Below are 26,383 nucleotides of genomic sequence, written 5' to 3'. Positions count from 1 at the left end.
CCGGGTAGGGAAAGGTTGTCTGATGTGACCTGCTTAATGGAAGGATATTGGCTCCTTATAGAGAGCGCATAGGAATGTATACCCGATATGAGAATTGGACTTAAGCACGGCAGCGAGTATCTGGGTCCTCTGTTCAAATGCTTGGATGAAGCAGGATTGTTTTATTTCATACATTAGTATATATATATCCTAGTATTGATAGTGAGTGTATTTATTGGCGTGAAATTGTAGTGTGAGATGGCCTATGACGGAAATTGAGTCGACCCTCAATTAGATGCAGGGTGTATCAATTTCTATAGTCCATATAATTCACAAACGACTTTGCTACAAGAAGCACCCTTACGTCGGGCATAACTCAGAAATGGTCGATCCTATCAAAATTTTTTCTTTCAGTGAAGTGCCATAAAATAAGCTCTAGAATCGAATTGTACAATAAAAATATGTGGATCCCGTTTAAAATAACAAAGTTAGTGACATTTACTAGCGAGATGAGAAAGTTATGCTAAATTGGTTTTCATCCCGCGATTCCTAGCCAAAATTAACATGAGGTTTGTTTAAGAAATTTTTTTGCTAAAATTAATCGTTTTCGAAATAAAGGGGGTGGGTCATCTTGTCGTTTCAAAATCATACCCCCCTCACGCGCTTTCTGTCGGGCATAACTCAGAAACAGTCGACCGTATCAAAATTTTCCTTTCCCTATAAGAGCTATAAAAAAGCTTTAGAATCGAGTTGAACAATAAAAATATGGGATTCCCATTTAAAATAACAAAGTTTGTGTCATTTCCCAGCTAGATGAGAAAGTTATGTTAAATCTGTTAACACCACGTGATTCCTGACCAAAATTAACTTGGGGTTTATAAAAGACCATTTTTGCTGAAGTTAATAGTTTGTGAATTAAATAGGTAGAGTATAGAAGTTGATACAACCTGTATATCGTATGTGGAAAATGTGGAGTAGGAATGTTAGTACTGTAATTTGGAGGGGGGGGGCTTTTGAGACCGAGGTTTGCATGTAATATTTTTATAGAGCATGCAATTAAGTACATATGGTAAAAAAATAATAAGACCTAGGATGACCTCGGAATCCCAAAATACTGAACTGGGTAGAGATCAATTCTGTGTATATGTAGTATATAAATTTGCCAAGGTGAGCGTTATAAAAACGTGTAGAGATTAGTGACCGTTAATCGATAGTTATTCAGATATCGTGAGATGCGGTCGGGTGTGATGTAGGTTTCAGAAAAACATTTTCTTTATNATATATATATAAAGGTCTTTATAACAAATGCATCCCCAACTACTTGGAGACTTTTACTCTGTACATTTAGAAACTTCTTTTGTAGTCATTGTATTTTTTATGAAATCATCTAATAACTGATGTTTTTGAAATTCCTTTTGGTTCTGTCAATTTTGATAGTTTTTATATATAAACAATTTGTTCAAAGATAACACGTTTCTAAATTACTAAAGGTATCTTATCCTTGAAAGCGTATATCAATTGAACATCTATGACGCATTGAGGTATCAATCAACCCGTTTCGCTTCATACAGTTTTTCTTCCTAACACTTACCATAAAATAATTTGTTCACCTTAGGAAATAATGGTCTGAGTGTAATAAATCTTGATCATAATATTTAAGAGTATTAGTTAAGATTTACTTAGTAACTAATGCTTGCTTTATGATTTATACAATAAGCCAAATTGGTAGTTGAACAACTCAACAATAGAACAACATTGTGATACTTCTCATAAAACCAAGTTTTCTTATTTGTTCTCGACTTAGGGTAGTTAAGGGCTAAATTTATAAGCGTTTACTGACGAACATGCTTTCCAATTGTTGACAAGACGGATTTAGTTTCACGCTTGGTCGTGCCGAAACTGAAATTTAGTTAAGCGGAATAGGAGCAGTGCTGTTCAAATGGGGTTCTTTCTTCTGAACTGGATATTTTGAGACCTATATGACCTACTGATGAAACCATTTCTGTAAACGAACAATTGGTGTAATTTTTAATTCAATAAATGAAAAAAACACAATCTGTCGTTTTAATATTAATATTATCAGCTATGTTCGCATGTTAATATTATCAGCTATGATTGCAAGTAAATCTGAGGTTGCTTGTTTTCATTAGCAATACGATCAAAATCAAAAAGTTTTGGATGTGAATATTTTAACCAATTCCATTAACAACAAAAAAATTCAATAAATCTTACGCCCTCGTTTTATAATGTCCTAAACAATAACAATGTTGCATCAAGTTGTATGACGTGGGATGGGCTGACAGATTTTGTAGAAACTTTTTTAGTGATATTGGTCCAAAAGTAGATAGGGTCCTAATGTCTTTCTAGGTTCAAATCCAAATTAATTGAAAGTTTAAACTTTTTAGTTTTTTTTCTGCCTTCTTTGTGCATGTATTACATAAAAATCCATTAGGTTTCGTGGTACGATTGACCAAATAAATTATTTCCAATTAAATAATCTTTTAAGTAAGACATTGGTTGAGATAAAAAAGTCAGTGCCATGAGCGGGATTGTATCTAAATTCAACATTAATACAAGATAAAAAAGTCAGTGTACGAGCGGGATTCGAACCCACGACCTTCCGCTAAATACGCCGCTGCTCTACCACTTGAGCTGTCGGGACTTCGATCCACTCGGACACTACCTTCCCATCTCAACCCCACCTTTTGAATTTTCCCTCCTTTTTGCCATTTTCGAATCCCGCTCGTGACAATGACTTTTTTATCTGAACTAAAAACCTTAATTAATTGAAGTTATTAATTGGTCAAGCGGACCACGAAAACTAGTGAATTAATACAAGATTTGGAAGCTGATTATCTCTCCTTCTAGACTATTTTAATAATTTACATTTTATATTGTTATAAGTGAGAAAATAGGGTTAAATCAACATTACGTAGTAATACGTCCTAAGCCCCTGTAAAGTTTCCAATAGAACGGTCGAGTCCTTTTAAAGTTATCGCCATTTTGGAGAAAAACAAAACCATCTTTTCCTTAAAAATTTGTATATTTGTTTTTAAGGAGGTATAAATCAGTATCAGTTTTTGCTAAGAAATCTTTGCAGCTTACCATCCTAAGCCACTCGGTCACAAATCATGTATTTCAATATCTACGATACCCTTACATGCTTAGGACCTAATACGATCTTGTCGTACTGACTTAGCTTCTTATTTTTTGATCTTTTATGTATCACCAAAAAAAGTTTCATTAAACAATCGGTGATGTAACTTTTTTGCCCCTTTTTGTAAGACATAAACACAATGATGAACTCATATTGCAGCGGTTAGCTATAATTTTAGTTCAAAATTTAAACAATTGAACATGGTGTTACACAAGGGCCTCTTCTGAACTTCTTTTTTTATTTATATCTGTTATCAATTGTTTTGTAAAATTTTTACGAATAATCACTAAAAAACATATTTGAACACATTCAAGACGTTACAATTGCGTGAATACCCTAACATTGGAGGTTTTATTATTTTAATGATCTTCTTGTTTACATTTAGGAAATTTTGGAAATATATTTATTCTCCCCCATTAACACTTTTTCCGAATTTAAAGTCCTTGTTGAACGAACTGGGCAAAAAATCAACGGGTTCAAAAATCGAAATTTGGCGAGTTAATAAAGTTACGCATAGTTTAAACTTCTGGTCAAAAGTAGATAATGCAAAATATGAAAATTTCTTATAAATAATTCAATATTTAGTGGTATTTAAAAAGAAACCAAGAAACCATCTTTACACTATTGGTGAGGTTCAAAGTACTACCAATTCATAACATTCTTCCAGAATCGTTAACTACTAAAATTAAGGACGTTTTGAGAATATTTTTTTTCTCAAAGGGTTAACACATTCCTTGATAAATTTTAAGTCCACATCGCTTATATATATTATTTATTATTATTGTTTTGTAAACGAGGGTTCGCAACACCAGAGGTCATATCAACCCTCAGGGTGCTGGTGTTTTTGAAAAAATCCCATTTGTAAATATGTCACCTTTTGAATTTTCACTCTTTTTTGCCTTTTTTCATCTCAACTAAAAACCTTAATTAATTGAAAGGTGTTAATTGGTATAAAAATTTTGAAAAATGGCAAAATGGAGGGAAAATTCAAAAGGTGAGGTTGAGAGGGAAGTTAGTGTCCGAGTGGATCGAAGTCACGATAGCTCAAGTGGTAGAGCAGCCGCGTATCTAGCCGAAGGTCGTGGGTTCGAATCCCGCTCGTGACACTGACTTTTTTATCTCAACTAAAATCCTTAATTAATTAAAAAATTACTAATAAGTTAAATAATAATTTACGCAGAAAAAATACTGCATTAAGTGTAATTATTTTCGAGATATTGACCCAATGATGGATGTAATTCAATGCCACTACAATTGGGTCAATAATGGTACATAATAAGGGTTTTTCTTTTTGAGCTAACGGGTGAAAAACATAACAGCAATAAATTACTGTTAAAGGCATCGTTTTTTTGGAAATCAATTTATCAAACGTTCCAGGTGGGTATTATTCGGGTCAAAATGGTCCGAAAAGGTTCTGCAGCCGCTGGTTTGATCCCATTGATAATCTTGTCCAAACTGTTCGGCTGTTCTCTTTTTAATTTGGATTTCAAGATGTCCATTTTTCAGATTTACTACTCTATTTTTGTCGTCGTCATGCTGATATTTATGACATTTTGCACTTACGGTTTCAAAGACGTAGACGGATTGTCGCTATCGATGGTGAACACGGCCGAAGTCGATTTCCAGTACACGATTATGACCGGAGTCGCTATACTGTGCATTGTCCGCTACCCGAAGAGAATGCGGTTTTTAAAATCTTTTCTCGAAAGGATCGACAGATACGACCGATTCCTAAAGAGAATGGGGATCGTTGTCAGCTACGGTACAAAACTGGAATGTTTCAAATCTATCTTTGCACCCGTCTATCTGTTAACCGCGATGGTGATTGAGAGTCTTATTTATGGATATTTTAAAGATTTGAGGTAAGGCACTACAAATTTTGTCAAATCGACATAGAATCAAAAAATTTTTGTGTGAATAATTTCACTGTTTAATTAATTCTTACGTTTTCAAGGTCTTGAAAATTAAAAAATCCATTCAGACACGCACTAGCAATAGCTGAGTGCAAAAAATATATAAATTTGCAATAATTACTTAAAAATTTGTTTCCTTTCCCTAAGCCACTAGTATTAAAAATACTAAATTGCATTTTTTCTAAATTGTTTAATTTTACCAATTTTCAATTTGTACCCAAAAAATATTAAGATAAATTAAATCGTTCTTCATTTAACTAAGAAAAATAGTGCAAATATTTTCAAAGGACTGAAAAACTAAAAATTGTGAAAATTTATTAAAAAATGAATGATTAAAAAAAATATTTCTTTCGCTCAATGTTTCTAAACTTTCCAACAAGCATTTTTACAAAATATCGTGCAATCTTGCCAATAAAGCAGATTTGGCTGTCGATAAAGCCTTCGGAATGATATAGGTGTATTGTTATTTTTCGATGAAATCACCCCAAAAGGATTTTACTTTTCAATTCAACGGAATGGAACATTTAATGAAATTGGACTAGTTTTCAAATTGGCCGATAGTTCCGTCCAGAAAATGCTATTTGCATACAAATAAAGTATTTACGTAAGGATTGTTCGTAAAAAATTGGTCGTTTCTTGTTTTGTCTCCTCCTGCTGTTAATTTTCATTTATTCTCAGAGAAAAGTTTTAACAATTTAACGGGTTATTTCTTATAGATATTAAATAAAATTAATGTTTACTCTACACTTGTACTACAGCCGTTAAACAATATACTGCAGTATTTATTTAGAAATCGATTAACGGTCATTAATCACCACACACACAATATACGGCAGGATGGAATTTTCTTTATTAACGGAACGGTTTCTACATCATGTCCTCTTCAGTGTTAATAACATTTGTATATTCAGTGGATTTCTTAATAATGTGTAACTTTTGATTCTTTCTTCTCTTGTCTCTCTATTTCTCCACTCTTCTCTCTTTGTGTTCTTTCTTATAATTTTTTTTCTAAGGCCTTGAAATATGTTCATATTATTTCTAACAAGTGCAGGCTATGGACGTGGGATCACCGATTATAATGAAATTTTTTGTGATGATACTATGTCAAAAAACATTAAACAAGTGACAAAGGAGCCAGTATGGTATGGTGACAAGGATACTAGGAAGCAGGGCTTGTACTCCCCACGCACTGCAGCCTTCTGACTTATTGAACCTTCCTATTTCCTTAGTTCAGTGTAATAGACTCAATTCTTCTCGTTAGAAGTATCAGGTCATTGACTGTCGCTGCTAAAATTTCATTCCCTAAGTTTTTCGTATTTAAGGTTGAATCTCCATTGAGCTGTTGCTTCGCAGTCGAAGACGATATGAGTGGCTGTTTCCTCCTCCTCATTACATAATGTACAGATGGGGTCTTCGTTGTATATGCCCATGTTGTGTAGATGTTTTCTCAGATGCCAATGACCGGTTAGCAGTCTTATCACTCCTAGTTTAGCTCTCTCCAGTTGCAGCAGTGATTTTGCCAGTCTTGGTGAGAGTTGTTTCATCATAGGTTTACTATGTCTAGCACCGAGTATATCCACTTCTCCTTTTGTTTTGCTTAGATCCATTCTGCGATCGAGGTTTCTACATTTGTTTTTGTTATCCCAAGGATAGGTTCGGGGCCTATATATGGTCTTGCAGATCCTCCTCTGGCCAGACTGTCTGCTTTCTCGTTACCCAAAACCCCCCAAGATATCATCAGGATGTTGTGTTTCCCCAGATTTTGAAGATTTTGGATGCATTCACTGACTAATTTTGATGTAATTTTCTCTTATGCTAATGCTTTAATGGCTGCTTGGCGATCAGATCTTATGAGGATTTTTTTGTCAGTTCTCTTTTTAAGATTTTCCAGGGCACAAGCATTGATGGCATGTATTTCTGCTTGAAAGACCGAATTATACTTCCCTAATGAGTTTGATTGCTCAGGTTTTGGGCTTGTGCAGTAAATGCCTGAACCGGTTCCTTTGTTTATTTTTGGGCCATCTGCATGCTATATCATTGTATCTGATGCTCTCCTGTGGTCTTCCTCTCCTTTATAGTCCTTTCGAGACTTTATAGGATGTTGTGAAAAATGTTCCATTTCAAAGAATTGGTGTCTGATTTTATTAATTATGGTTGTGTGCTAGAATTGATTAGTTCCTATTCAAATTGATTGTTTTTGGAGCCTAAATCAGCTTTTCCTAGCCCCTCCTTGTATAAATGTTTCCAGTGGAGGTTGGTTTAGTAGAGTTTCTAGCGTACTTGTAGGGGTTGTTCTCATTGCCCCTGTGATACATAGGTTTGCTAGTCTTTGTATGCTGCCTAATGTTTGAGTAGGTGCTTTTTGTTGAGCTTTGGTCCACCACATTAATGTCTAGGAGCCAGTAAAAAAATATGTAATTTAAAATTTAAACTTTTTAAAATATGGTTTTCTGCCATGTTGTGCGTGTATTTCAAGGTTATTATAAAGGTATTATAAGGTTATAAAAAATAAGAAAATAATACGCAGAATACATACATGGTGTACAGACGTCCTACATCCAGGAAATTTAAGTATTTTTTCAATTTGTGGACATAGTATACTGTGAACGTCTGGTGTTTTAAGTTTTTATGTATCTTTAATTTAATTTAATTTAGATTTAATCCCGTTTTTTTCTTGAAAGATACGCATAATAAAGGCAGAAAAATAGGATTAAAAAAGCGTTTAAATTGCATAATACATTTATGATTTTTCGGCTTCTAGGCTAATAGGCAAGGACGCTTGTCCGTAACTAATGTTTTTCAAACTAGTATCCAAAAAAAAAGTTTCATCAAAGCCGTTGATCCCACGTCCGTAGCCTCTGCTTGTAAGATGTATGTAGTTTATCGATACATATACAATAGTTAACGTAAGTTGATGAATTATTTAAGGACGTTCTGAGAATTTCTCCTTCTTGAAGCTGAAAATCGGAACTATTACAAGCCAACTGGTTAAATTTAAAAGATTTTTTAAAAATATGATTAATAACGTGGATGTGATCCATTTTACTATTTTCCACATTGTATATGTACAATTGTTTCGTTTATAAATTACTAAAAATAGTGAAACCAATCAAAAATGAAACATTTAGATAACGTTATCTACCTGTCAATCGGGTATCACCCAATAAACTAACTAATAATTTGGTTAATAAAATGGGTCGGTCGATTGAGGATTATCGTAACGAAATAATACATGGCTTTCTTTTTGGTTTGAATTTTGTTGTTTTGCATTAATTCTTTTCATCTTAACACGCTGCTTCTATACAAATTATTAATTTAGGTCTGTAGTTTATTGCATAACAATTATGGTTAGCAATATATGTTGACTGTAGCTTTTTTTTCATCAATTTTATTGTGAGTCGGTTTTTTGGGGTCAAGGATATGGGCATTTATTAAGTCCAATTATTGATTATTAATTATTATCGCATTATGGATGTAGAGCCCTGAAGAAGCCACTAATGTCGAAAAGCTTAGCTGTGCAAAACATGTCGACTTTTGGACCTCATCCCTGATCTGAAAACAAAAACAAAACAATTATGTTAAAATTGGTCGAACATCATCACTCTTGAAATATAAATTTGATTGTGTTGTAAAAGTGATGTACCTCTCATATTTTTTTTAAACAAACGAAAGATACTCTACGTAAAGCCATTTTAGATACGTTTTTAAAATAATTTGAATAACCGTAATTTAAAACAGTTATTTTATTTATCGCAAAACATATTTGAAAGTAATTATTATCTTTGCCCTGACGGTTTTGGAAATTTTAAACAACCTTCTCACGCTTTGCGTCAACAAAAAGGTATGTTTGATAATCTTTATTTATGTCATTGCCTCTTACTTCATTTGACAAAAGCTTAGGATTAAATTATTATTATTAACTTTTATTTGCTTTCTCATACTTCATTAAATGCGTTAAAATTAATGTTTATTTTATCAGTTTTTAAAGTTAAAGTTAGGCTGATTATATAGCGTTTTTCTTCTTTCTTCTCCTGGAAATGTCTCTCTTGGTCATAGTCTTAAATTGAAATATATCTTCGGCAAAATCCAAGCCATTTTATTCACTAAAAGGAAGCCTAAGTGTCTTATTTTGCCAATATTGACAATATCCAAATTCCATAGAACAATGTAATCAAATATAGCCCTTAATGTGTGTTTCTTTGTGACCGGTGTTGTCACAACACTTTCCCACCAATATGACAACACAAGAATAGCACCACACTTTATGCCCTGAAGATGACCCGAATAAAGTTCGAAACGTCGGCAAAAAATTGAGAAAGTTTTTTTTCTAAACTACCTCATGTTTGACCGCTCCTCACGACTTCAACAATTGATGAAACAACAGGACACTAAGAAACACTCATTTCTACTTGAGAGGGAAAACAGAACTAACATATTACCATGAAACATGAGCATCAACCCACTGTCACACTCAAAAGCATAGCAAGAAACCAGAAGAAACTATAACACTATCACACAAAACCAATATGACACCCTAAGAATAGCACCATCCCTGAAGATGATCCGAATAAAGGTCGAAAGGTCGGCAAAAAATGAAGAAATGTGTTATTCTAAATTATGTCATTCTTGTTCGCTCCTTACGACTTCAACAAATTATTGTCCTTAATCTGTTTTGTACCTCTACATACATCAATACAGAAAGCATAAACACAAAAGGCATTGTATATAAGGTAACTCTTACTATATTCTGTATATATATATGCTCAAATATGAACACGCATGTACAGACATTCTATCAGTTTTCGCCTACTAGCGGCAATTCCAGCTTTTGAAATTTACAATAAATTACAGACAGGCCTTGAGAACCCCGGGTGTTGGCAGTCCGTGGTCAGACCTCGGTCTTATCCGTCCAGCATCGAAGTTGGGCTCCAGGGGTGCCAACAGCTATGCGATTCAGCCCCAACTCAATCAGTTTCTAAAAGCAAACCATTCACACTCTCACTCACAAGACATGTAACTAACTTAATTGATGAGGTATACCGCAATCTGCCTTCTCACATAGCACAGTCACACCAATAAATACATTCACTTCCAACACACTGGGGACACAAAACAATCAGGACTATATTCAGTAAATCGACCCTGTTTCCTCCAAGAATCGGAAAAGGGAGCTCAGATCTCGCTGCCGTACTCAACCATGATTCTCATGTCGGGTGGCATCGATAGCATTGGAAACGCTCTCTATATGTAACTAAAGATTTCCAACTTTACAACCGTTTTTTACATGCCGGACAAATGGGCTTTTGCCCCAAAGTACGTGCATCTGTGTCAACCTCGCATGGCTTATTCTTAATCAGGCATATATANAACATTGTTAATTATTTTTTTGTTATATATTTTTATTAAAAGTAAAAATGTTGTTTTTCAGAAAGATGCCGCAGGTGATCGTATTCTACGATCAGGTGGTGATATCCGCCACAGAGTTTGAGTTCGTGTTCCTCGTTAAAGTGGTTGGCAATCACTTACAATCCCTAAGGAATGAAGGTAAAACTCTGTACCAGCTCGTCGGCTGTAAGTTCCTCATGCTGCAGCACATCAGGCTCAGAGGGATGGCCAAAGAGATCGGCTCTTTCTACAGTACTGAAATCCTTTGTTGCCTCTTACGGCTCTTCTTCATGGCAGTGACGTCTGCTCACTTCGCCCTGTTTTACCTCATGTTCAACCACGACGAGAAAAAACAGGACAAACAAGCGATTGCGACCGCTCTTTACTTATTCTACACAGTTTACTACTTCTGGGAGTTGTACGATATGTGTAGCATTTGCTACTGGACAGAGACTCAGGTGAAAACTGATGATACAAAAAAGGTTTTTGTACTATAAAAATTTATTTTTCAGAATGAAAAATTTAACTATTATTTCCGGTATTTGGTGATATCTGGTTCGTCTAAATCAGCTCTGCAAGATGTAACTTTCCCCCTACTCCTTCTAAGTTCGTCAACAAATAATTTATTTTTATTTTAGATAGATATAAGAACGCACCTGGCTATGAAGTACTCAATCGAATTCGACTGCGGTGGATACATCCGTTTGAAAAATTCTTTATTTTTGTCGGTAAATATAGGAAAAGTATTAAATATAAATTGCATTTGTAGTTTAGTCGTTCCCGATCATTCTGGTCAATTGAACCAAACCAGCTGTACAGACTAAATACACAGACCAAACAAAAAATAATCGGAAACAACTAAACTACACGTTCATAACCTCGCCGACCCCCTATAACAGCATAAACTATATGGTGAACTTTTAGACTAAGATTATTTGGAAATCGTAATATGCATACATTTGATGTAGGCTTAGAAAACCTTTTCTTTATCGTGCCAACTTTTCGATCTCTATTGAGATCATCTTCAGGGCCTGGGATTTACAAACATTGTTTACATTATACATGTACGTGAAAATGAATTTATACAATTATGTACAAAATGTAGAAATTTTAGGTTTAATCAAAGTATTTGTACACACTCAAACTCTTACTTCACACCATCCCCTTCATACAATGATAAACACAGCCAAAGGGCTACTTCACAGAATGATTACCCTGCCATGAATCTTTTCGCCACAAGAACGTAAAGATATAAACATATCCTACAAAACAATCACTACCCTAAAAGCATAATCAACAGAATAATCGCCCACTACAACTCAACGCTAACACCATCCACTATCACTAATAACCTCAATTCTATCAAACACAAACAAACCAATACCATTCCATTCGTTCACGGCCTATCACACAAATTAAACACATTTCTTTCTTCTAATAACTTTATTTATTTATTTTTTTAACGAGGATTCGTAACAGCAGAGGTCATAATATAAACCCTCAGGGTGCCGGTGTTTTTGAAAAAAAGCCCATTTGTAAGTATGTCGGGTTCGAATGCAGGGCCGCTGGATTCGAACCCGGGACCTTTACCTTACAGTGATGAGCCCCGTGTCAAAGACTAAACCTTGCGGCCACCGACGCCCCTCTAATAACTTTAAAATAGTTTTCAAAATCTATAAAACTATTCAATCCCTTTTTCCAAAAATTAAAGATCCCACGCCTGTAACAAATAAGTCTGATGCAATTTACAAAAATCAATTGGATAAATTGTCCGGCAACTTACATCGGAATTTTTTCGGGTTTAACTATCCAATAAGATTAAACACAGAACAAAACATATGTAAACGTAACTTTTTAGAAATGTTCAACAGGGATAAACACAACATCAATTGCAGAACATACATGTGTAAACTAAGTCGCAGCTAAGCTAATATCAAAAATCAAATTCAATATCAATAACGTACATAAAATGCACAAAACATATAATGCAACATATAAAACAATCATTACACTCCAAAAATCAAACAATTTCTACATAGTCTAAATCCCTAACAATTTATCCTTCCTTCCCATAATAATCCTGTCTATATATTCCAGGAACGATAACTAAGCCCGAACGAAAAACCATTGTTCTTTTTTCCCATTGTCGGCCCCTTTCATCTCTAAGAAGCCGACTCCTCGTAGAAAATGAATTTCTATCCCTACTTCCTTCCCCACTCCTTCAAAATCCAATATATGTAAAAAAAAAGTTTTAATGTCTCACTAATACAACACAAAACAATGACACATCTACACAGAAAACGCACACTTTGACTGAATACAAATACTTTGATTTAACCTAAAATTTCTGCATTTTCTACATCATTGTATAAATTCATTTTCACATCTTACAAGTATTTGTATAATGCAAACAATCCATTATATTTCGTGGTCCGATTGACCAATAACTTCTTTCAATTAATGAATCTTTTTGTTAGGTATTGGTTAAAATGAGAAAGTTAGTCACAATAGCTCAAGTGGTTAGAGCAGCATTGAGCCGAAGGTCGTGGGTTCGAATCCCGCTCGTGACACTAACTTTTAATTAATTGAAAAAATGTAAATTCCATGCACTGAAGGTGATCTCAATAAAGATCGAAACGTTGGCACGATAAAGAAAATGTTTTTCTAAACTTACATCACGCAATCACGATATATCATTGGCTAACGGTCACTAAATACTACACATTTTAGTGTAAAATGGAATTTTTTCAGATGGTGGGAGCTTTGGTGACCTATTTGGGATTTTTCATACAGAAACAGATGTCGGCCATGTCTTTAAGGACTTAATCTGATGACAAAAAAGAATGCCTAATTAATGATAATTTACACCCATTAATTGGTAAAAGATGAAGGTTCCTAAGGATTTCCAAATTTTGAATGTAGGGTTTTGTGATTTTCCTTTTATTAAATTTATATTTGCTGTATTGCATGGAGTATTAAATGGAAAATAAAGATTTAAGAAATCGGTAGGCGTGATATGCTTCTTATCCTGAATTCAAATTTGTATGTTAAGCCCGGTCCGTTTACAGCCACACGTCTCGACAATAGGAGGCGGCTTGAATATTCAGAAAGCTCTACATTTGTAATTGCTCATTGAATTTTTCATAAAGACTTCGCCTCACGTGCTTGACGGCCGTGTATCGAGCGAAGCCCCCCAAGCAAACGGCGCGGCGTTGGCCCATGTTAAAAAATGCGCTTTGATTCTAGAATGGGTTTGTATCCGCCAGTTATGACTGTTTCCTCTTCTTTGCTCCATTCAAACGGACGATCCAAGGCTGAACTAATTCATTACGATTAGTGCCCTCAGTTCGGATCTTCAACGGTTAAGAAGGCCGTTTTAAAAATTAGTCCGCATTTAACGAAATCAATTAGTGTCAATTAGAAAATTAAGCGCGTCCAAAGTGGACAATACAATTAGCCTTTTTGATCTCAAATCGCTTTTTTAAATTAATTGTTAGGAAAGACTGTCACTGGACTTGAGTTCTTTCTTCAAAAATACAAAAATTGTCTAACGTGCCGAATCCTTCTTTTAATTTCTTCCTCCCACTTCGATTTAAGGTGCCTATAAACGTCAAAAAATATTTATTACAATATGTAAATTCGCGAGGAGAAAAGATGGAATGCTGGATTTATGATTTTTGCAGAAAGGAGATGAAATCTAACGGATGGAATGAGGATCCTTTTTTTCTTGTTTACTAAAATTATTTAACAGGACCTGTTGGGGAGAGGAGTGGTTCTAAAATCCTCAGAACTCCGTACCCGTTTCGAAGGGTGTGCAAATAAATTTGATTTTGAATTGGTTATAAAATAATTAAGTTATTGGGAGATAAGGGAAATTGATAATACTCACTAGTCAAAACTAAATAATTATTAGGTTGTTCGGAAAATAATACAGGTTTATCGTTATAAAATAGAAACAATTGCATAAATTATTTTAATCATTTTTATTAATTAAAATACCCTCCATCACTTTCAATACACTTCTCTCAACGTGACGGCAACTTCTCTTCTCTATACCCTCTGAATAGATTCGTGAATCTTTACAATTAAAAATTCTGTAAACCCATTTTCTAACGACTTTATGGATATACGGGGAGGTCCAGCATAAATCCGAAAAAAATTGGGTTTTAGTACATCGTAAATAGAGTAAAATGCAACCAACCGAGCTGGTCTATCTCATTCCTGTCGGAAGTTATTAATTCTTAAGTTTTTTTTGTTTAATTCCGACCTTAAACCATAAATTGGCATTTTTTCAACATCTAAGTCTATTAACCATATTTTTTAATTCTGCATTAAATTTCTTATTAAAAAAAGTTATTTTTAATTTCTTCTCAAAAGCCGATCTATGTTTGTTTATTAATTCAACCCAAAATGAAAAATAAAAAAAAACGGAGAAACTTTTGATAAATTTCAAAAAATAAATGTTTTCCAACAAAGATATTTTTAGGGTTGCCAAACATCGTAAAAATTTCTTCATTTAATAAGCTTTCTTATGGTATCCGCGAACGTCCAAAAACGTGAAACCTTCAACGGTAAAATTGGAATGTTAAAAAAACAACATGGTTCAAACGTGTAAATTTAACGCTTACGAAAGAGGAGTTATTATTTATTTATTTTTTATTTTGTTATTTATTTTTATCGTTCGCCGGGTTGGGGCAATAACGTCATTTCCTTCCGTGCCGCCCAATACAAAATAGGAAAGGATTGTTAAATGAAGTTTTTATGGCACCCCTACAAATATGTTTGTTGAAAAAGTTATTTTTGAAATTTTAGCAAAAAGTTTTTCCATTTCTCAAATTCTTCATTTAGGGTTAAATTAATAAACAAACAACTGCATTTGATAAGATTAAAAATAGCTCCTTATAGAAAATTTAATACAGAATTTAAAAAAATCTGGTTAAAAATTAGAACAGTTACTCTAGATCTTGAAAATTTATGGCTAAGGTCGGGATTTTCAGAAAAACAAGAAAAAAATTAATAACTTCCGACCGGATATAGAACAGCTAGGTTGGGAACATTTTACTCTATTTAAGATGTACTAGAACCAAATTTTTTTCGGATTTATGCTGGATTACCCAGTATATGTCTGCGCGTTGTCTCTTTTTTCTTTGTCCCTTTTGTGGATTGGGATTACCTTAGCCAACACTGCTCGTAGAATAGTTTTGAAGCTTATGAAAATTTATTTTTCTCCAATTTGGTTTTACCTGTACGCTCTACTCGTAGTACTCCCTTTGAAGAGCTTACACCTACGTTTTGCCATCTCCGTTGGTTGGGCCTGTGCGTTTCTTTTTTGTTCGTATGCTGTGTACGGATTAGAGAATTCAGAATTACATTTTACATTAGCCTTCAATTTGCTTGTCTCTGATCATCATGACTGCCTATTTTGATCCATTGTAAAATCAGACGTCGACATTGCGCCATTTCCGATGGTTGAGTCTGTGCGGTGTCCGTCTTTATTTAGTCTATATTTATATAGTTAGTCTACATTTTATTAATTAAAATACCCTCCATCACTTTCAACTCCCAATGTGACCCAATTTCTCTATACCCTCATAACTAAAAATCCTGTAAACGCATTTTCTGACGACTTTATGGATATTCGGGGATGTCCAGCATAAATCCGAAAAAAATGGGTTATAGTACATAGTTTACGAGATGTAAACTTATGTTTATACAATTCAGTAGTCCTACGATGTATTGGAAAATCACTGTATTTGAAGTTCGGATTTCATTTTGCCATTTGCAGTAGTTTCTGAACAGTTCTTAGTCCTTTTGTGGATTGTGTTTGCCTTTAGCCACCACTGCTCACGGAAACGTCGACATTATCGGTGGTTTAGTCTTTCCGTAGTCTCTTTAGGTCGTTCTCTTTGTCTTTTCTAGCGAAACTCGTGAAATGAGTGTTCTGGCAAAACCTTGAAGTTTTTTGGTGGTGCCATGAAGAGAACCCATCACCAGCTTCAGTTTACATAATCCATTATATTTAGTGGTCTGATTGACCAAATTACTTCTTTCAATTAATTAGTCCTTTTATGTAAGGTCTTAGTTGAAATGAAAAAGTTAGGTCACGAGCGGGATTCGAACCCACGACTTCGGCTCAATTCGCCGCTGCTCTACCACTTGAGCTATTGTGACTTCGATCCACTCGGACACCAACTCTCCATATCAACCTACAACCTTACATAACAATTTTTTTAATAATTAAAGAAGGTAATTTTATCGAATCACATCCAGAGAGCATAATTAACCTATAGTAAAAATAACCCAGAAAAATGGATTTTTTCGTTTATTTTACGCATTAGTTAGAGTTTAGCCTAGTAGAAAAATAAATTGTTAGATTAAAAATAAATAAATTTTTTGAGCGTTTTACATGGAAGATCATTGTCTCGACTACTACTTTCACTTTATCTGTTCGAATTTTTTTTTTGCACATACGTTCTGTTCGTGAATTGAAGTGTTACGCAGTTGCTAACAGACCACCTGGTTTGGCCATTTGCAGTTTTTTGTTTTATAGTCAAAATTAATTAACTGGTTATGTTATTCATTAGGCATTCCAACATGCAAGAATCCATTGCTGTTTACAAGGTAGAAAACCTAAATGGATGTCTTTTGGCTAAACGCCATATAGAGCTCTTTGTAGCAGGTTGTTGAGCAATATAAAAAGATTGCAGAACATAAAGTGATTTGTACCCTTTAAAAAGAATCAGTGTGAATTATATCACAAATTGATCCTCATTGCCGTTGAATTGTAATGTCAGTAGGTAGACCATCATTGACCATCTCCGGCCTCGTATCAGCGTTGTCATTGAAGTACGGCCTAGATTTTTTTACAATAGTGTCCAAGTTATTCAAATTTTATAACTATTAACTGTTTTTGCTGTGTAATCATATGTTCATCGTGCGAAATACAAAAATTACTATCACAACTACTTTTGCTAGTCGGAAGGGGCAAGGAAATTGAACCTGATGGCCGAATTGCGAAAACAGGCCCCAGCTGACTTAAACTCTCGACGAAAGTCGGGGGAACTGGAAGAAAGTTATGGTAGGGACTGTCGTATCGAAGGGGACTCGTTTTGATATTCTGAGTATGGGGTCCGACATCCGGAGGGGAGTGCACCGCCGCATTGTCCGATACGGCCTTGCCTTCTGATACATTCCCATTAAACAATCTCTCCGGCTCCTTGACTCGCTCCACCCACGCTCCTGTCGGCTGTTAATTTTCTTATGTAAAATGTTAAGCCACTGGGCTTGATACGGCCTGATGCACTTGAACCGGTCTGGGGAATTTTAATTTTTCGCATTTTATATTAAAACACAAGAAGGTTGCGTTTAGAAACTCAGTAGACGCGTAGACGATCAATCAATTAATATATGTCGTACAAAAATATTTTTTACAATTTTAATCAGGGGGGACGGATTTGCAATAAATACAGCACTAAACAAAACAACAAATAAGTAGAAAAAATAAAACAAGTACAAGGCTGATCATCTTTGCAGATGATTATATAAGGTTAACCTTAAAAATTGAGGTGATTGGTGACCGTTAGTTGATGATTATTCTGAAATCGTGAGATGCGGTCTTTTTTGCATTGTATAAATTCACTGTTTTCCACATCCTACCTGTATTTGTTAAATTTAAACAATGTTTGTAAATCCCAGGCCCTGAAGATGATCTCAATAAAGATTGAAACGTTGGCACGATAAAGAAAATGTTTTTCTGAAACCTACATCACACCAGACCGCATCTCACGATTTCTGAACAACGTTAAAAATTGATTTGCTGCTTAATGTTTTCCGCGTACCAGATTTGAGACAAATATCATTGACCTCTGTGCCATTGTTTTTGCCGCACCTAAGCCATATCTGACTCTTTGCAGCTTCTTGGCTTGCATTTCTATAAAGCTTTTTGGTTGAAAGACGGAAGCTCTGTTCTTTCTTTTGTTAATCATGGTCGCATCTCACTCCACCTGGCGAGCTGTTAGTCACTGCGTCCAGGATGGGCTTCGCGGAGGCGGCGCACTCGGGATTTTAAGAGGAGGCGGAATAGGCTTTAGGTTTTCTTCTTTCTCTTAATCATATACATCACACTGCGAAGGTACTGCTTATGTTAGGCCGGCCATATGACGCGGCGTAAGGAGTCCATGCTAGCCTCATCAACATTGGATTCATACACCCATCTCGTCCGGACGACTGTGTACTTTTCGCATACTAGGGCCACATGCTCGACTGTCTCTAGCATGCCGCACTCGCACAGTCCATTTTGCACTATAAAACACCAGTCTCTTACGTATCAAGAACACTGACGGCCCTCGGAGGTCCTGATTCGTGGAAGAAGAGTCATCCTCACCCGATTAATGATAGGGCATGCGAGGTCATTTACTTTTTGGCCATGGCCATCGCATGTGTCCGGCATGTAGAGAAAGGTTGCTCCATGTGTCCCACCTGAATGAAGTGTGCAATTCCTTGGCTCCATATAGAGTGTGCGTAGGAATGCTACCCGTTATGAGAATAGTGATTGAGAACGGCAGAGAGTATTGGGATCTCCTGTTCCGATCCTTGGAGGAAACAGGGTTGTTTTATTTTACGTATGTGAGTAAATGTATTTATTGGCGTAAGTGTATAGTGTAATCACCCTCAATTAGGTTATTTATAAAAGAGTAAAGGATGATGGAGGAAGTGAATGGTATGTAAATAAGAAAGAATATATTTAAGAGTGAATGGGTGCTGTTAAGGAACTGAGTTGGGGGCTAAAATGACCTAGCTGTTGATAGCCCCTGGAACCCAAACTAGGTGGCTGGACGGACAAAACGAGGTCCGACCCCGGACTGCCAACGCCCAGGGTGAGTGTTTCTCGAGACTTGCCTGTTCATTGTAAATTACAAAAGGTGGAATGTCGGCGGACTTCTAAAGTGATAGGCTTAACTCTGTATACACGCATGTATGTGTACGAGTATGTCCAGGTTGGAGCATATGTAAATCAGAATCAGTAAATCTTTTAAACTTTTTTAAACAACCGAACATCTAATGCATGTAGATCAATTGCGCGTATATTTCGAAGAAAACAAGTGTGAAATTTAAAACCATGACATCTACTGAATGGCGCTCTATCGACCTCGGGCGATTAAAGTATTTTGTTACAATCTCGGCCCCCATGTTTATCAAAAAGAAAAAAGTCCTTTTGAATATCGATCAGTCCTCAGATCCAATTACAACGTTGGTCTCAAATAATTCTAGCGATAATAAGAATTGGCAGAATGTCCACATTGCCTTGAAATTATGCAATGTTACTTCCCCAGCCAATCTATTATTACCCATTGATTTGGCCAAATCAGATAACATGCGATATAAATGCTTAAAATTGATCTTTTGTACAGAAAAACAGTTAATAACGACACGTGTGGACATTTATCGTGAAATCACATGTCTCACAATTGGTAAAATTATTGTTAGTAAATTTAGCCAACGCCCTTTGAATTATAGCATTAAATAAATTATATTTAATTTATTGTAATAAATTTTGTACATTCTAAATGTATGATTTAAAAACAATTCTCAAATGTCAATATATTGCCTTGGAATTATTGCTCGTCTTAATCCAATTTTACAAGTGAAACACAATCAACTGAGCAAATTAATTAAACTAGTTAACCTTAAACATTGTCTAGTTCTGTAATCAGCAGTGATCAATAGATTTAAAAGATCGATGAAAATGCTTCCCTCCATAAAATAATGTCAATTTTATCCTTTGAAAGATAGTTCTTTAAACAGTAAATATAAGAAGGTTCTAAATTATTAATTATGTAAACAATAAAAACTATACCATAAAAATAGGAGGGAAATGAATGTTCCCATCAGATAAGCCACCAAAACATATGCAATTAATTTGGCGATATATTGTATTTTAGAAACTTATTTTTAAAGACGCAATCATTAAGACGCAAGAAAAAACCTGAATTTACTGAAAAATAGGTCGATTTCTTTGTCTTAATGTTATCTGATAGTCTCATCAAATTGTCAGGTATGTTGAAATTTGTTTTTTCCCGCGAATAATGCACATTCCATTAGAATTTGTTTTTACTGCAACTAGTTCGTCTCGAACAGGAAGAATGAGATTATTTCGCATTGAGAAAGTTGTTAGCTGGTTATGCCCTATTCTTAAGCGCGTTAAGTAAATTTCCTCTTTTGCGGGACTTCACATCTTAGTTTTTTTTAAAGGTTTTATTTATTACAAACACAGATTTGGAAGCTTAATATCGCTAGATAAAAATAAGGTAAACACAATGCAACAATCAATATACCAATATGTATATGTAAAAAAAACACAAATATAAGTGGATATAAAGAAAAGAATGTGTTCAAAAATGGGAACGCAATGTCAAGAGAAATAACACTTTGCGCTTTAAATTTGCGGTTAACGTTTTCCGTTCCCGTCTGTATTGCGATTTTAAATTGTGGCATTTTTTCTCTCTGTTGAGTTGACATTTTATATATTTATGTGTGATTCTCAAGAGCAGCCGCCGATTTATTCCGATTTTTGTGGTCATCATTAGTCACATCCCAAATACACGGGACGGTTTGCCAGTCTTCAATTATTTTTAACATGGTTTCCATGACGGGCAATGACAATAAACTAAGACAAAAGTTACAGAGGATCGAACACCTCTAAATTTGGCCTAGTTCACGCACACCTAGCGACATTTGTTGCGGAACAGATGGTACAATGTTGCGCAACATGTCTATACATGAATTTTTGTCTCAGTTCATTGTTGCTGCCTGTCATGGAAACCATAATAAAAATAATTGAAAATTGGCTCTTGACTTTGTGACGTGTGATCATAAAAATCGGAATAAAATACGAAAGTTTCTCTTCAATCTACCAAAAAACAGATGGCATCTTCGTCTTATTTTAAATTTTATTGCTAATGCACATTACAGTCGTGATCGTACACTAAATAAAAACATATGACTTGAAATTGTAGTAAGGACAAAACGCCCAACGGTGTTCCCATCTTAATGAGATTATTAATAAATTTTAGGAACAATAGCTGTAAATAATTATTTAATAGGAAAATATATCTAATAATGCAGGATTAAATAAATGTCTTCTCATTCGTCTTTGTGTTCTTGGAGTTGGTTAACTTTGCGTTCTGGGCAATTTCAAGCATCAGTTGGTTGGGGTGTGCCGTGATGGACGGGTATTGTCGAAGGTAAATGATCACCGCGTTGACGTTAGGGATGTCCAAGTCTTTGTGGATAGTTTGGTTCTGAACATACCACGGACAATTTGTTACTAACCAGAGGATACGATTCTTAATGATTTGCACAATTTGCGAATCAGATGCCAGTGACCATGTCTCGACCGTATTGTCAGATAGCTGTATGATCGTTATGCAAATGAGCAGCTTCACGTGGAGACGGGTGCTTTTACGGGCGAGGGTATGTTTCAGTGTATTCATTCGATGCTGACTCCGTGTGAGAATGATTTTGATATGTATTTCCCATGAACACCTTTTTGTCAGCAGATGTTACGGGTTCTCCAGCAACAAAATTGCTTCATTTGACACGACCAAGGTGAATTGGATACTTGTGATTTCATTGGGCTCACTTTTACCCTCCATCTTTTACCAATTACTGTAGCACTGAATGGGATTCTTCATTGGTATGTTGTTTTGATAATATGACGATATGGTCAACAAAATCACCTGTTTTTAAAACCGTATTTGTTGGGAAATCACTTGAAAAGAGAAGGTCCCAGTACACTGCCTGGAGGTACTCCCGATTTAATAGCGAAAGACTTTGAATAGGCTATTCCATAGTTCACTAAATACCTTCGATCCGTAAGGTAGGTTTATACAGGGAGTCTTCAAGATATAGCTTAAATTTTATTAATAAACCTGGGTGCCACAATTTGACGAATGCTTTTTCAGTATTTATGAACTGCCCTAGAAACATCTGAATTCAATATTTCTAGGAGATTCCAAGCGACTTAAATTCCACCAGAAAATTTCTTCCCCGTAACGTTTAGGTTTACGCATTTTCTTATATTAACATTAAATTTTGCAAACACTAAATGCGCAAAGTGCGTTTCAATTTCTATAGCCCAAAACTTCTTAGTGTGGACCCGCGACATCCTCAAGAAAATATATCGGAAATGACCCATGACAAAGTCGCGGAACAATGTCGTTAGGTGTTTACTAGGCTTTAGACATGTTGCGCAACAATGAATCAGTGTTATCTGTTTTCGATAGGGAACTTTAGACATGGGACTTGTATTATGATAGTCGCGATACAAGAAAAAAGTCCCGGAACATTCCGTGTCCTTTACCGAGACACATGTTCCGCAACAAATGAGTGGGTTATAAGGCTTTCCTTTATTTCCTTCTCGGCCTATCTAAACCATAATTTTACTTTGAGAAAGGTTAAACTTATTTTGATTACAATTAATTAAGGTTTTTAGTTGAGATAAAAAAGTCAATGGCACGAGCTGTATTCGAACCCACGATCTTCGGCTAAATACGCCGCTTCTCTACCACTTGAGCTATCGTGACCTCGATCCACTCGGACACTAACTTCCCATCTCAACCCCACCTTTTTTATCTCAACTATAAACCTCAATTAATTGTAATGTATTAATTTGTCAAGCCGACCACGAAATTAGTGAACTTATTTTGATTTTTTTTTCATATATTGTACTGATTTCGAACGATGTATGTAAATTTGTACGTAAGACAAGTCTTTTTTTTACGAAATTTTGCGAAAAACATCAAATGTTATAATCGCCTTTGCACTACCAGTGGTTTATTGTAAATTATGGAAATTTATATAAGTTTATAGATTTCTCATTTTTAGACTTTCGAAGACATGATCAATTTTTTTTCTGTTCATTCCCTAACATTTCTTTTATAGTAAAGGGGATTTTGGAGTAATGAGCGCACCTCAGACAAAAGGGATGGTTGGTATAAATTTTTCCGAGGTGCCTATGGGTCATATTTGCGTGCACTATACGTAATCGACATACTACGACCTCACCAGGCCTGGAGGTTTGGAAGGATGTCTTGACTTTGAATATCCCGTATGCTAAAGATTTATGATTTGTGTTTTAAAAATTCTGCATAAAAGGAATAAAAATGATTGAAGGTCAAAGTTGGTGTTTTAATTCCTTTAATGGATTTTTAATCCTCTAATTTATCAATTGTTGGGTGAAGGTGACGTCATTGTGGAAGAATTCCCATCACATTTGCGATAAGGATAGTAGTTTTCAACAATCGGCGCCTGGAACTTAGTAAACAAATAAAACTGTAAATAAACAATAGGCCTATTTTTTCCAACAATTTATGATATAATAGTAATTGAGATTTAAGAGAGAAACTTTAATATTATGGTGATGAAATATTTTGGAATTACGTTAGCAGAGTTGTTCCGCTGACAGCTGATAGCCGCCATTTTTATGTTTAGTTTCTCAATAAGTTAGCTAGAGAAGCAGTCCACCACGTGATTTCTATAACGATAAATGAGACATATTTTTCACTTATATTATTCTCGTAAATAGAATTAATTGTGCAGTTTTTGTTGCGTATAAATCAGAGAAAACGCCGATCATTTTCCGAAACAATGTCCATGTTTTTTAGTTTCGCGTCGCGGGCGGTCAGGAGGTTTTACCAGCCGCCGATGACAAGGACGATGGCGAATCGTTTCGAAGTGATGGACGACCTGCCAGATGATGAGATGGAAACGAATTTCACGGCCATATTCGACAAGGGGGACATCGACGGATGGGAGCTGAGGAAAGCGTTGTGCGACATGCACGGCTTCGACATGATCCCTTCGCCGCCGCTCATCAAGTCCGCCCTGAAGGCCTGCAGACGCTGCAACGACTACGCCCTCGCCGTCAGGTTCCTGGAGGCGATCCGTTACAAATGCGCTGACCGTGTGAACATCTGGCCTTACTTGATTCAGGAAATTCAACCGACCCTCGACGAGCTGGGAATCGACCCGCCTGAGAAACTGGGATACGACAAGCCGGAACTTGCTCTCAAGAGTGTGTACGAGGAAAACTAGTACATGAAATCAAAAACGCCGTTTAAAGTTTATTCTTCTAAAATGTAACGTTGTATTTTTTTATCTTTGAATAAGTAATAATGTTCTCTTTATGTTTGTGTTATTATTATAAAATGTATTTATCCAAGCCTTCAAGCCAAAAGTATATATAATTAAATTCATGCGTGCAAAAATCTTAAGTAAAACATTTCCTACTTGAGTTCTTTTAACAAATAAACAAAATTGTTTTCTCAAACTAGACCAAATTTTAGACCAGAAATTTACTCGTTATTTAAGAACACTTGTAGTAAAAGTATTTTTTGAGGAAAGCGTTTTTTTAAGAGTATTTGGAAAAGTATTTTTTTTGGAAGAGTGAGAGAAGAATTTACTTTTATTATACAAAGATTTTAGGGGTATTCACGATCTTTGTGTTAACCCTGTTAGGTCCTGTTAGATCGAGAAAAATGATGACGTATTATTGTAAGAATCGGCTAGTTAACATTGCCGGTCCCGGGTTCGAATCCAGCGGCCTTGAATTCGAACCCGACATACTTATAAATGGGCTTTTTTTCAAAAACACCACATCAAAAACGTAGAATGACCTCTGCGGTTGCGAACCCTGGTTTTTTGTTTACACGCATTTTTATTTTTAAATACGCATTAAGTAGCCGAGTGGTTAGCATGAGACTCTCACGCCGCGGCCGTGGGTTCGATTCCCACCGTCGCCTCTGGCCCTTTTTTCCCGATAACCCCCAATTTGAACACACAAGAATTCGTACTATGGCTAATATGCAAGATCATAAGGCCAAAGGCCATAAGGCAAAAAAAAAACGCATTAATTCAATCAGACAAATACATTTCTTTTGTTAATTTCTGGCCTGTCCTTATACTCTCATTCATAATAGATACATCCCCTATTCTATAAAGTTGTAGGCTGTAAGAAGTTAGGATACAAGTTAGGCTTGTCGGCACGAAGCGTCATTTGTTATTACTTTTCGTGCACAGATAGCATTTTGAATGAAAGAGTTGTTTAATTTTACTCTTTATTAACTTTTGGCATCTTACAATTTAACACAAAAGAAAACCAAAACAAACAACAAGCCCTCAAGGACCGTTACAGCTTTATTTTTGGTTCTACCAGTCACCACGTGAGCATTTCGGAAAAATTAACATTTAACATGTTAAGAAAAGAAGGGTGTGTTCACGATCTTATGAACATTTCTATATTCGAGTTAACATCTTGCAAACATCGTGAATTTGTATTTTGTCTTTTTCTTATACTTTTAACTTATTGCTTTTAAAACATTGATAACATTGATGGACTATGTTGTTTCTGTTTGGAAGGAGATGAGGTACAGGAGGGATTTAAAAGGCGTAAGGGAGGCGGCTTTGCAGATTGCAAAGAACTATACTTACAGATATTTGTGGCTCGAGATAGGAAGGACACTTCTCGTATTGTAAGATTTATATAGTTGTATTAATAACTAATTTTTTTACTGCTTCGTTTTTTAAACTATATTATGTGAAAATTGGAAAAATGGCAAAAAGGTGGGAAAATTCAAAAGGTGGAGTTTAGATGGGAAGTTGGTGTCCGAGTGGATTGAGGTCACGATAGCTCAAGTGGTAGAGCAGCGGCGTATTTACCTGAAGGTCTTGGGTTCGAATCCCGCTTGTGACACTGACTTTTTTATCTCAACCAAAACCTTAATTAATTGAAAAGAATTATGTGAAATGTAGGTTCTTAAACCGTGTACAGCACGGTCTTTGAGAGTATTATATTTTATTTACATAGTTCATGATCTCTTGACACGAGCCCTCTTCAGTGTTTTTACAATTTGTTAGGTGGACATCCCAACAGTGTGAATGTTAATAAAAC

At 35.4% G+C, this 26,383-nt stretch overlaps 2 protein-coding genes across 2 annotated transcripts; both read left to right on the top strand.

Moving 5' to 3' along the window:
* Positions 1–4,534: 4,534 nt before the first annotated feature.
* LOC106664979 lies at positions 4,535–13,401 on the top strand. Its single transcript, XM_014391092.1, has 5 exons — positions 4,535–4,998; positions 10,478–10,892; positions 10,947–11,015; positions 11,073–11,162; positions 13,186–13,401. Exons 1-5 carry the CDS (start codon positions 4,535–4,537, stop codon positions 13,258–13,260), a joined length of 1,113 nt encoding a protein of 370 aa, XP_014246578.1. The 3' UTR covers positions 13,261–13,401.
* A 10,500-nt stretch (positions 13,402–23,901) lies between these two features.
* Positions 23,902–24,620, top strand: LOC106665059 (cytochrome c oxidase subunit 5A, mitochondrial-like). The gene has a single exon (XM_014391225.2). It carries the CDS (start codon positions 24,082–24,084, stop codon positions 24,526–24,528), a length of 447 nt encoding a protein of 148 aa, XP_014246711.1. The 5' UTR covers positions 23,902–24,081; the 3' UTR covers positions 24,529–24,620.
* Positions 24,621–26,383: the final 1,763 nt, after the last annotated feature.

The sequence above is a fragment of the Cimex lectularius genome, unplaced genomic scaffold (assembly GCF_000648675.2).
Source record: "Cimex lectularius strain Harlan isolate CLEC.00 unplaced genomic scaffold, Clec_2.1 scaffold32, whole genome shotgun sequence".
NCBI classification, from domain to species: Eukaryota; Metazoa; Arthropoda; class Insecta; order Hemiptera; family Cimicidae; genus Cimex; species Cimex lectularius.
The sequence above is the reverse complement of the archived record's forward strand: the minus strand, read 5'-3'. Positions and strand labels throughout refer to the sequence as shown.

Coding starts and splice junctions, on each gene's coding strand:
- LOC106664979 (XM_014391092.1), top strand. CDS start 4,535: ATGGTCCGAAAAGGTTCTGCAGCCGCTGGTTTGATCCCATTGATAATC. Junction 4,999..10,477: donor GGATATTTTAAAGATTTGAG/GTAAGGCACTAC, acceptor GTTGTTTTTCAG/AAAGATGCCGCAGGTGATCG. Junction 10,893..10,946: donor GCTACTGGACAGAGACTCAG/GTGAAAACTGAT, acceptor TTTATTTTTCAG/AATGAAAAATTTAACTATTA.
- LOC106665059 (XM_014391225.2), top strand. CDS start 24,082: ATGTCCATGTTTTTTAGTTTCGCGTCGCGGGCGGTCAGGAGGTTTTAC.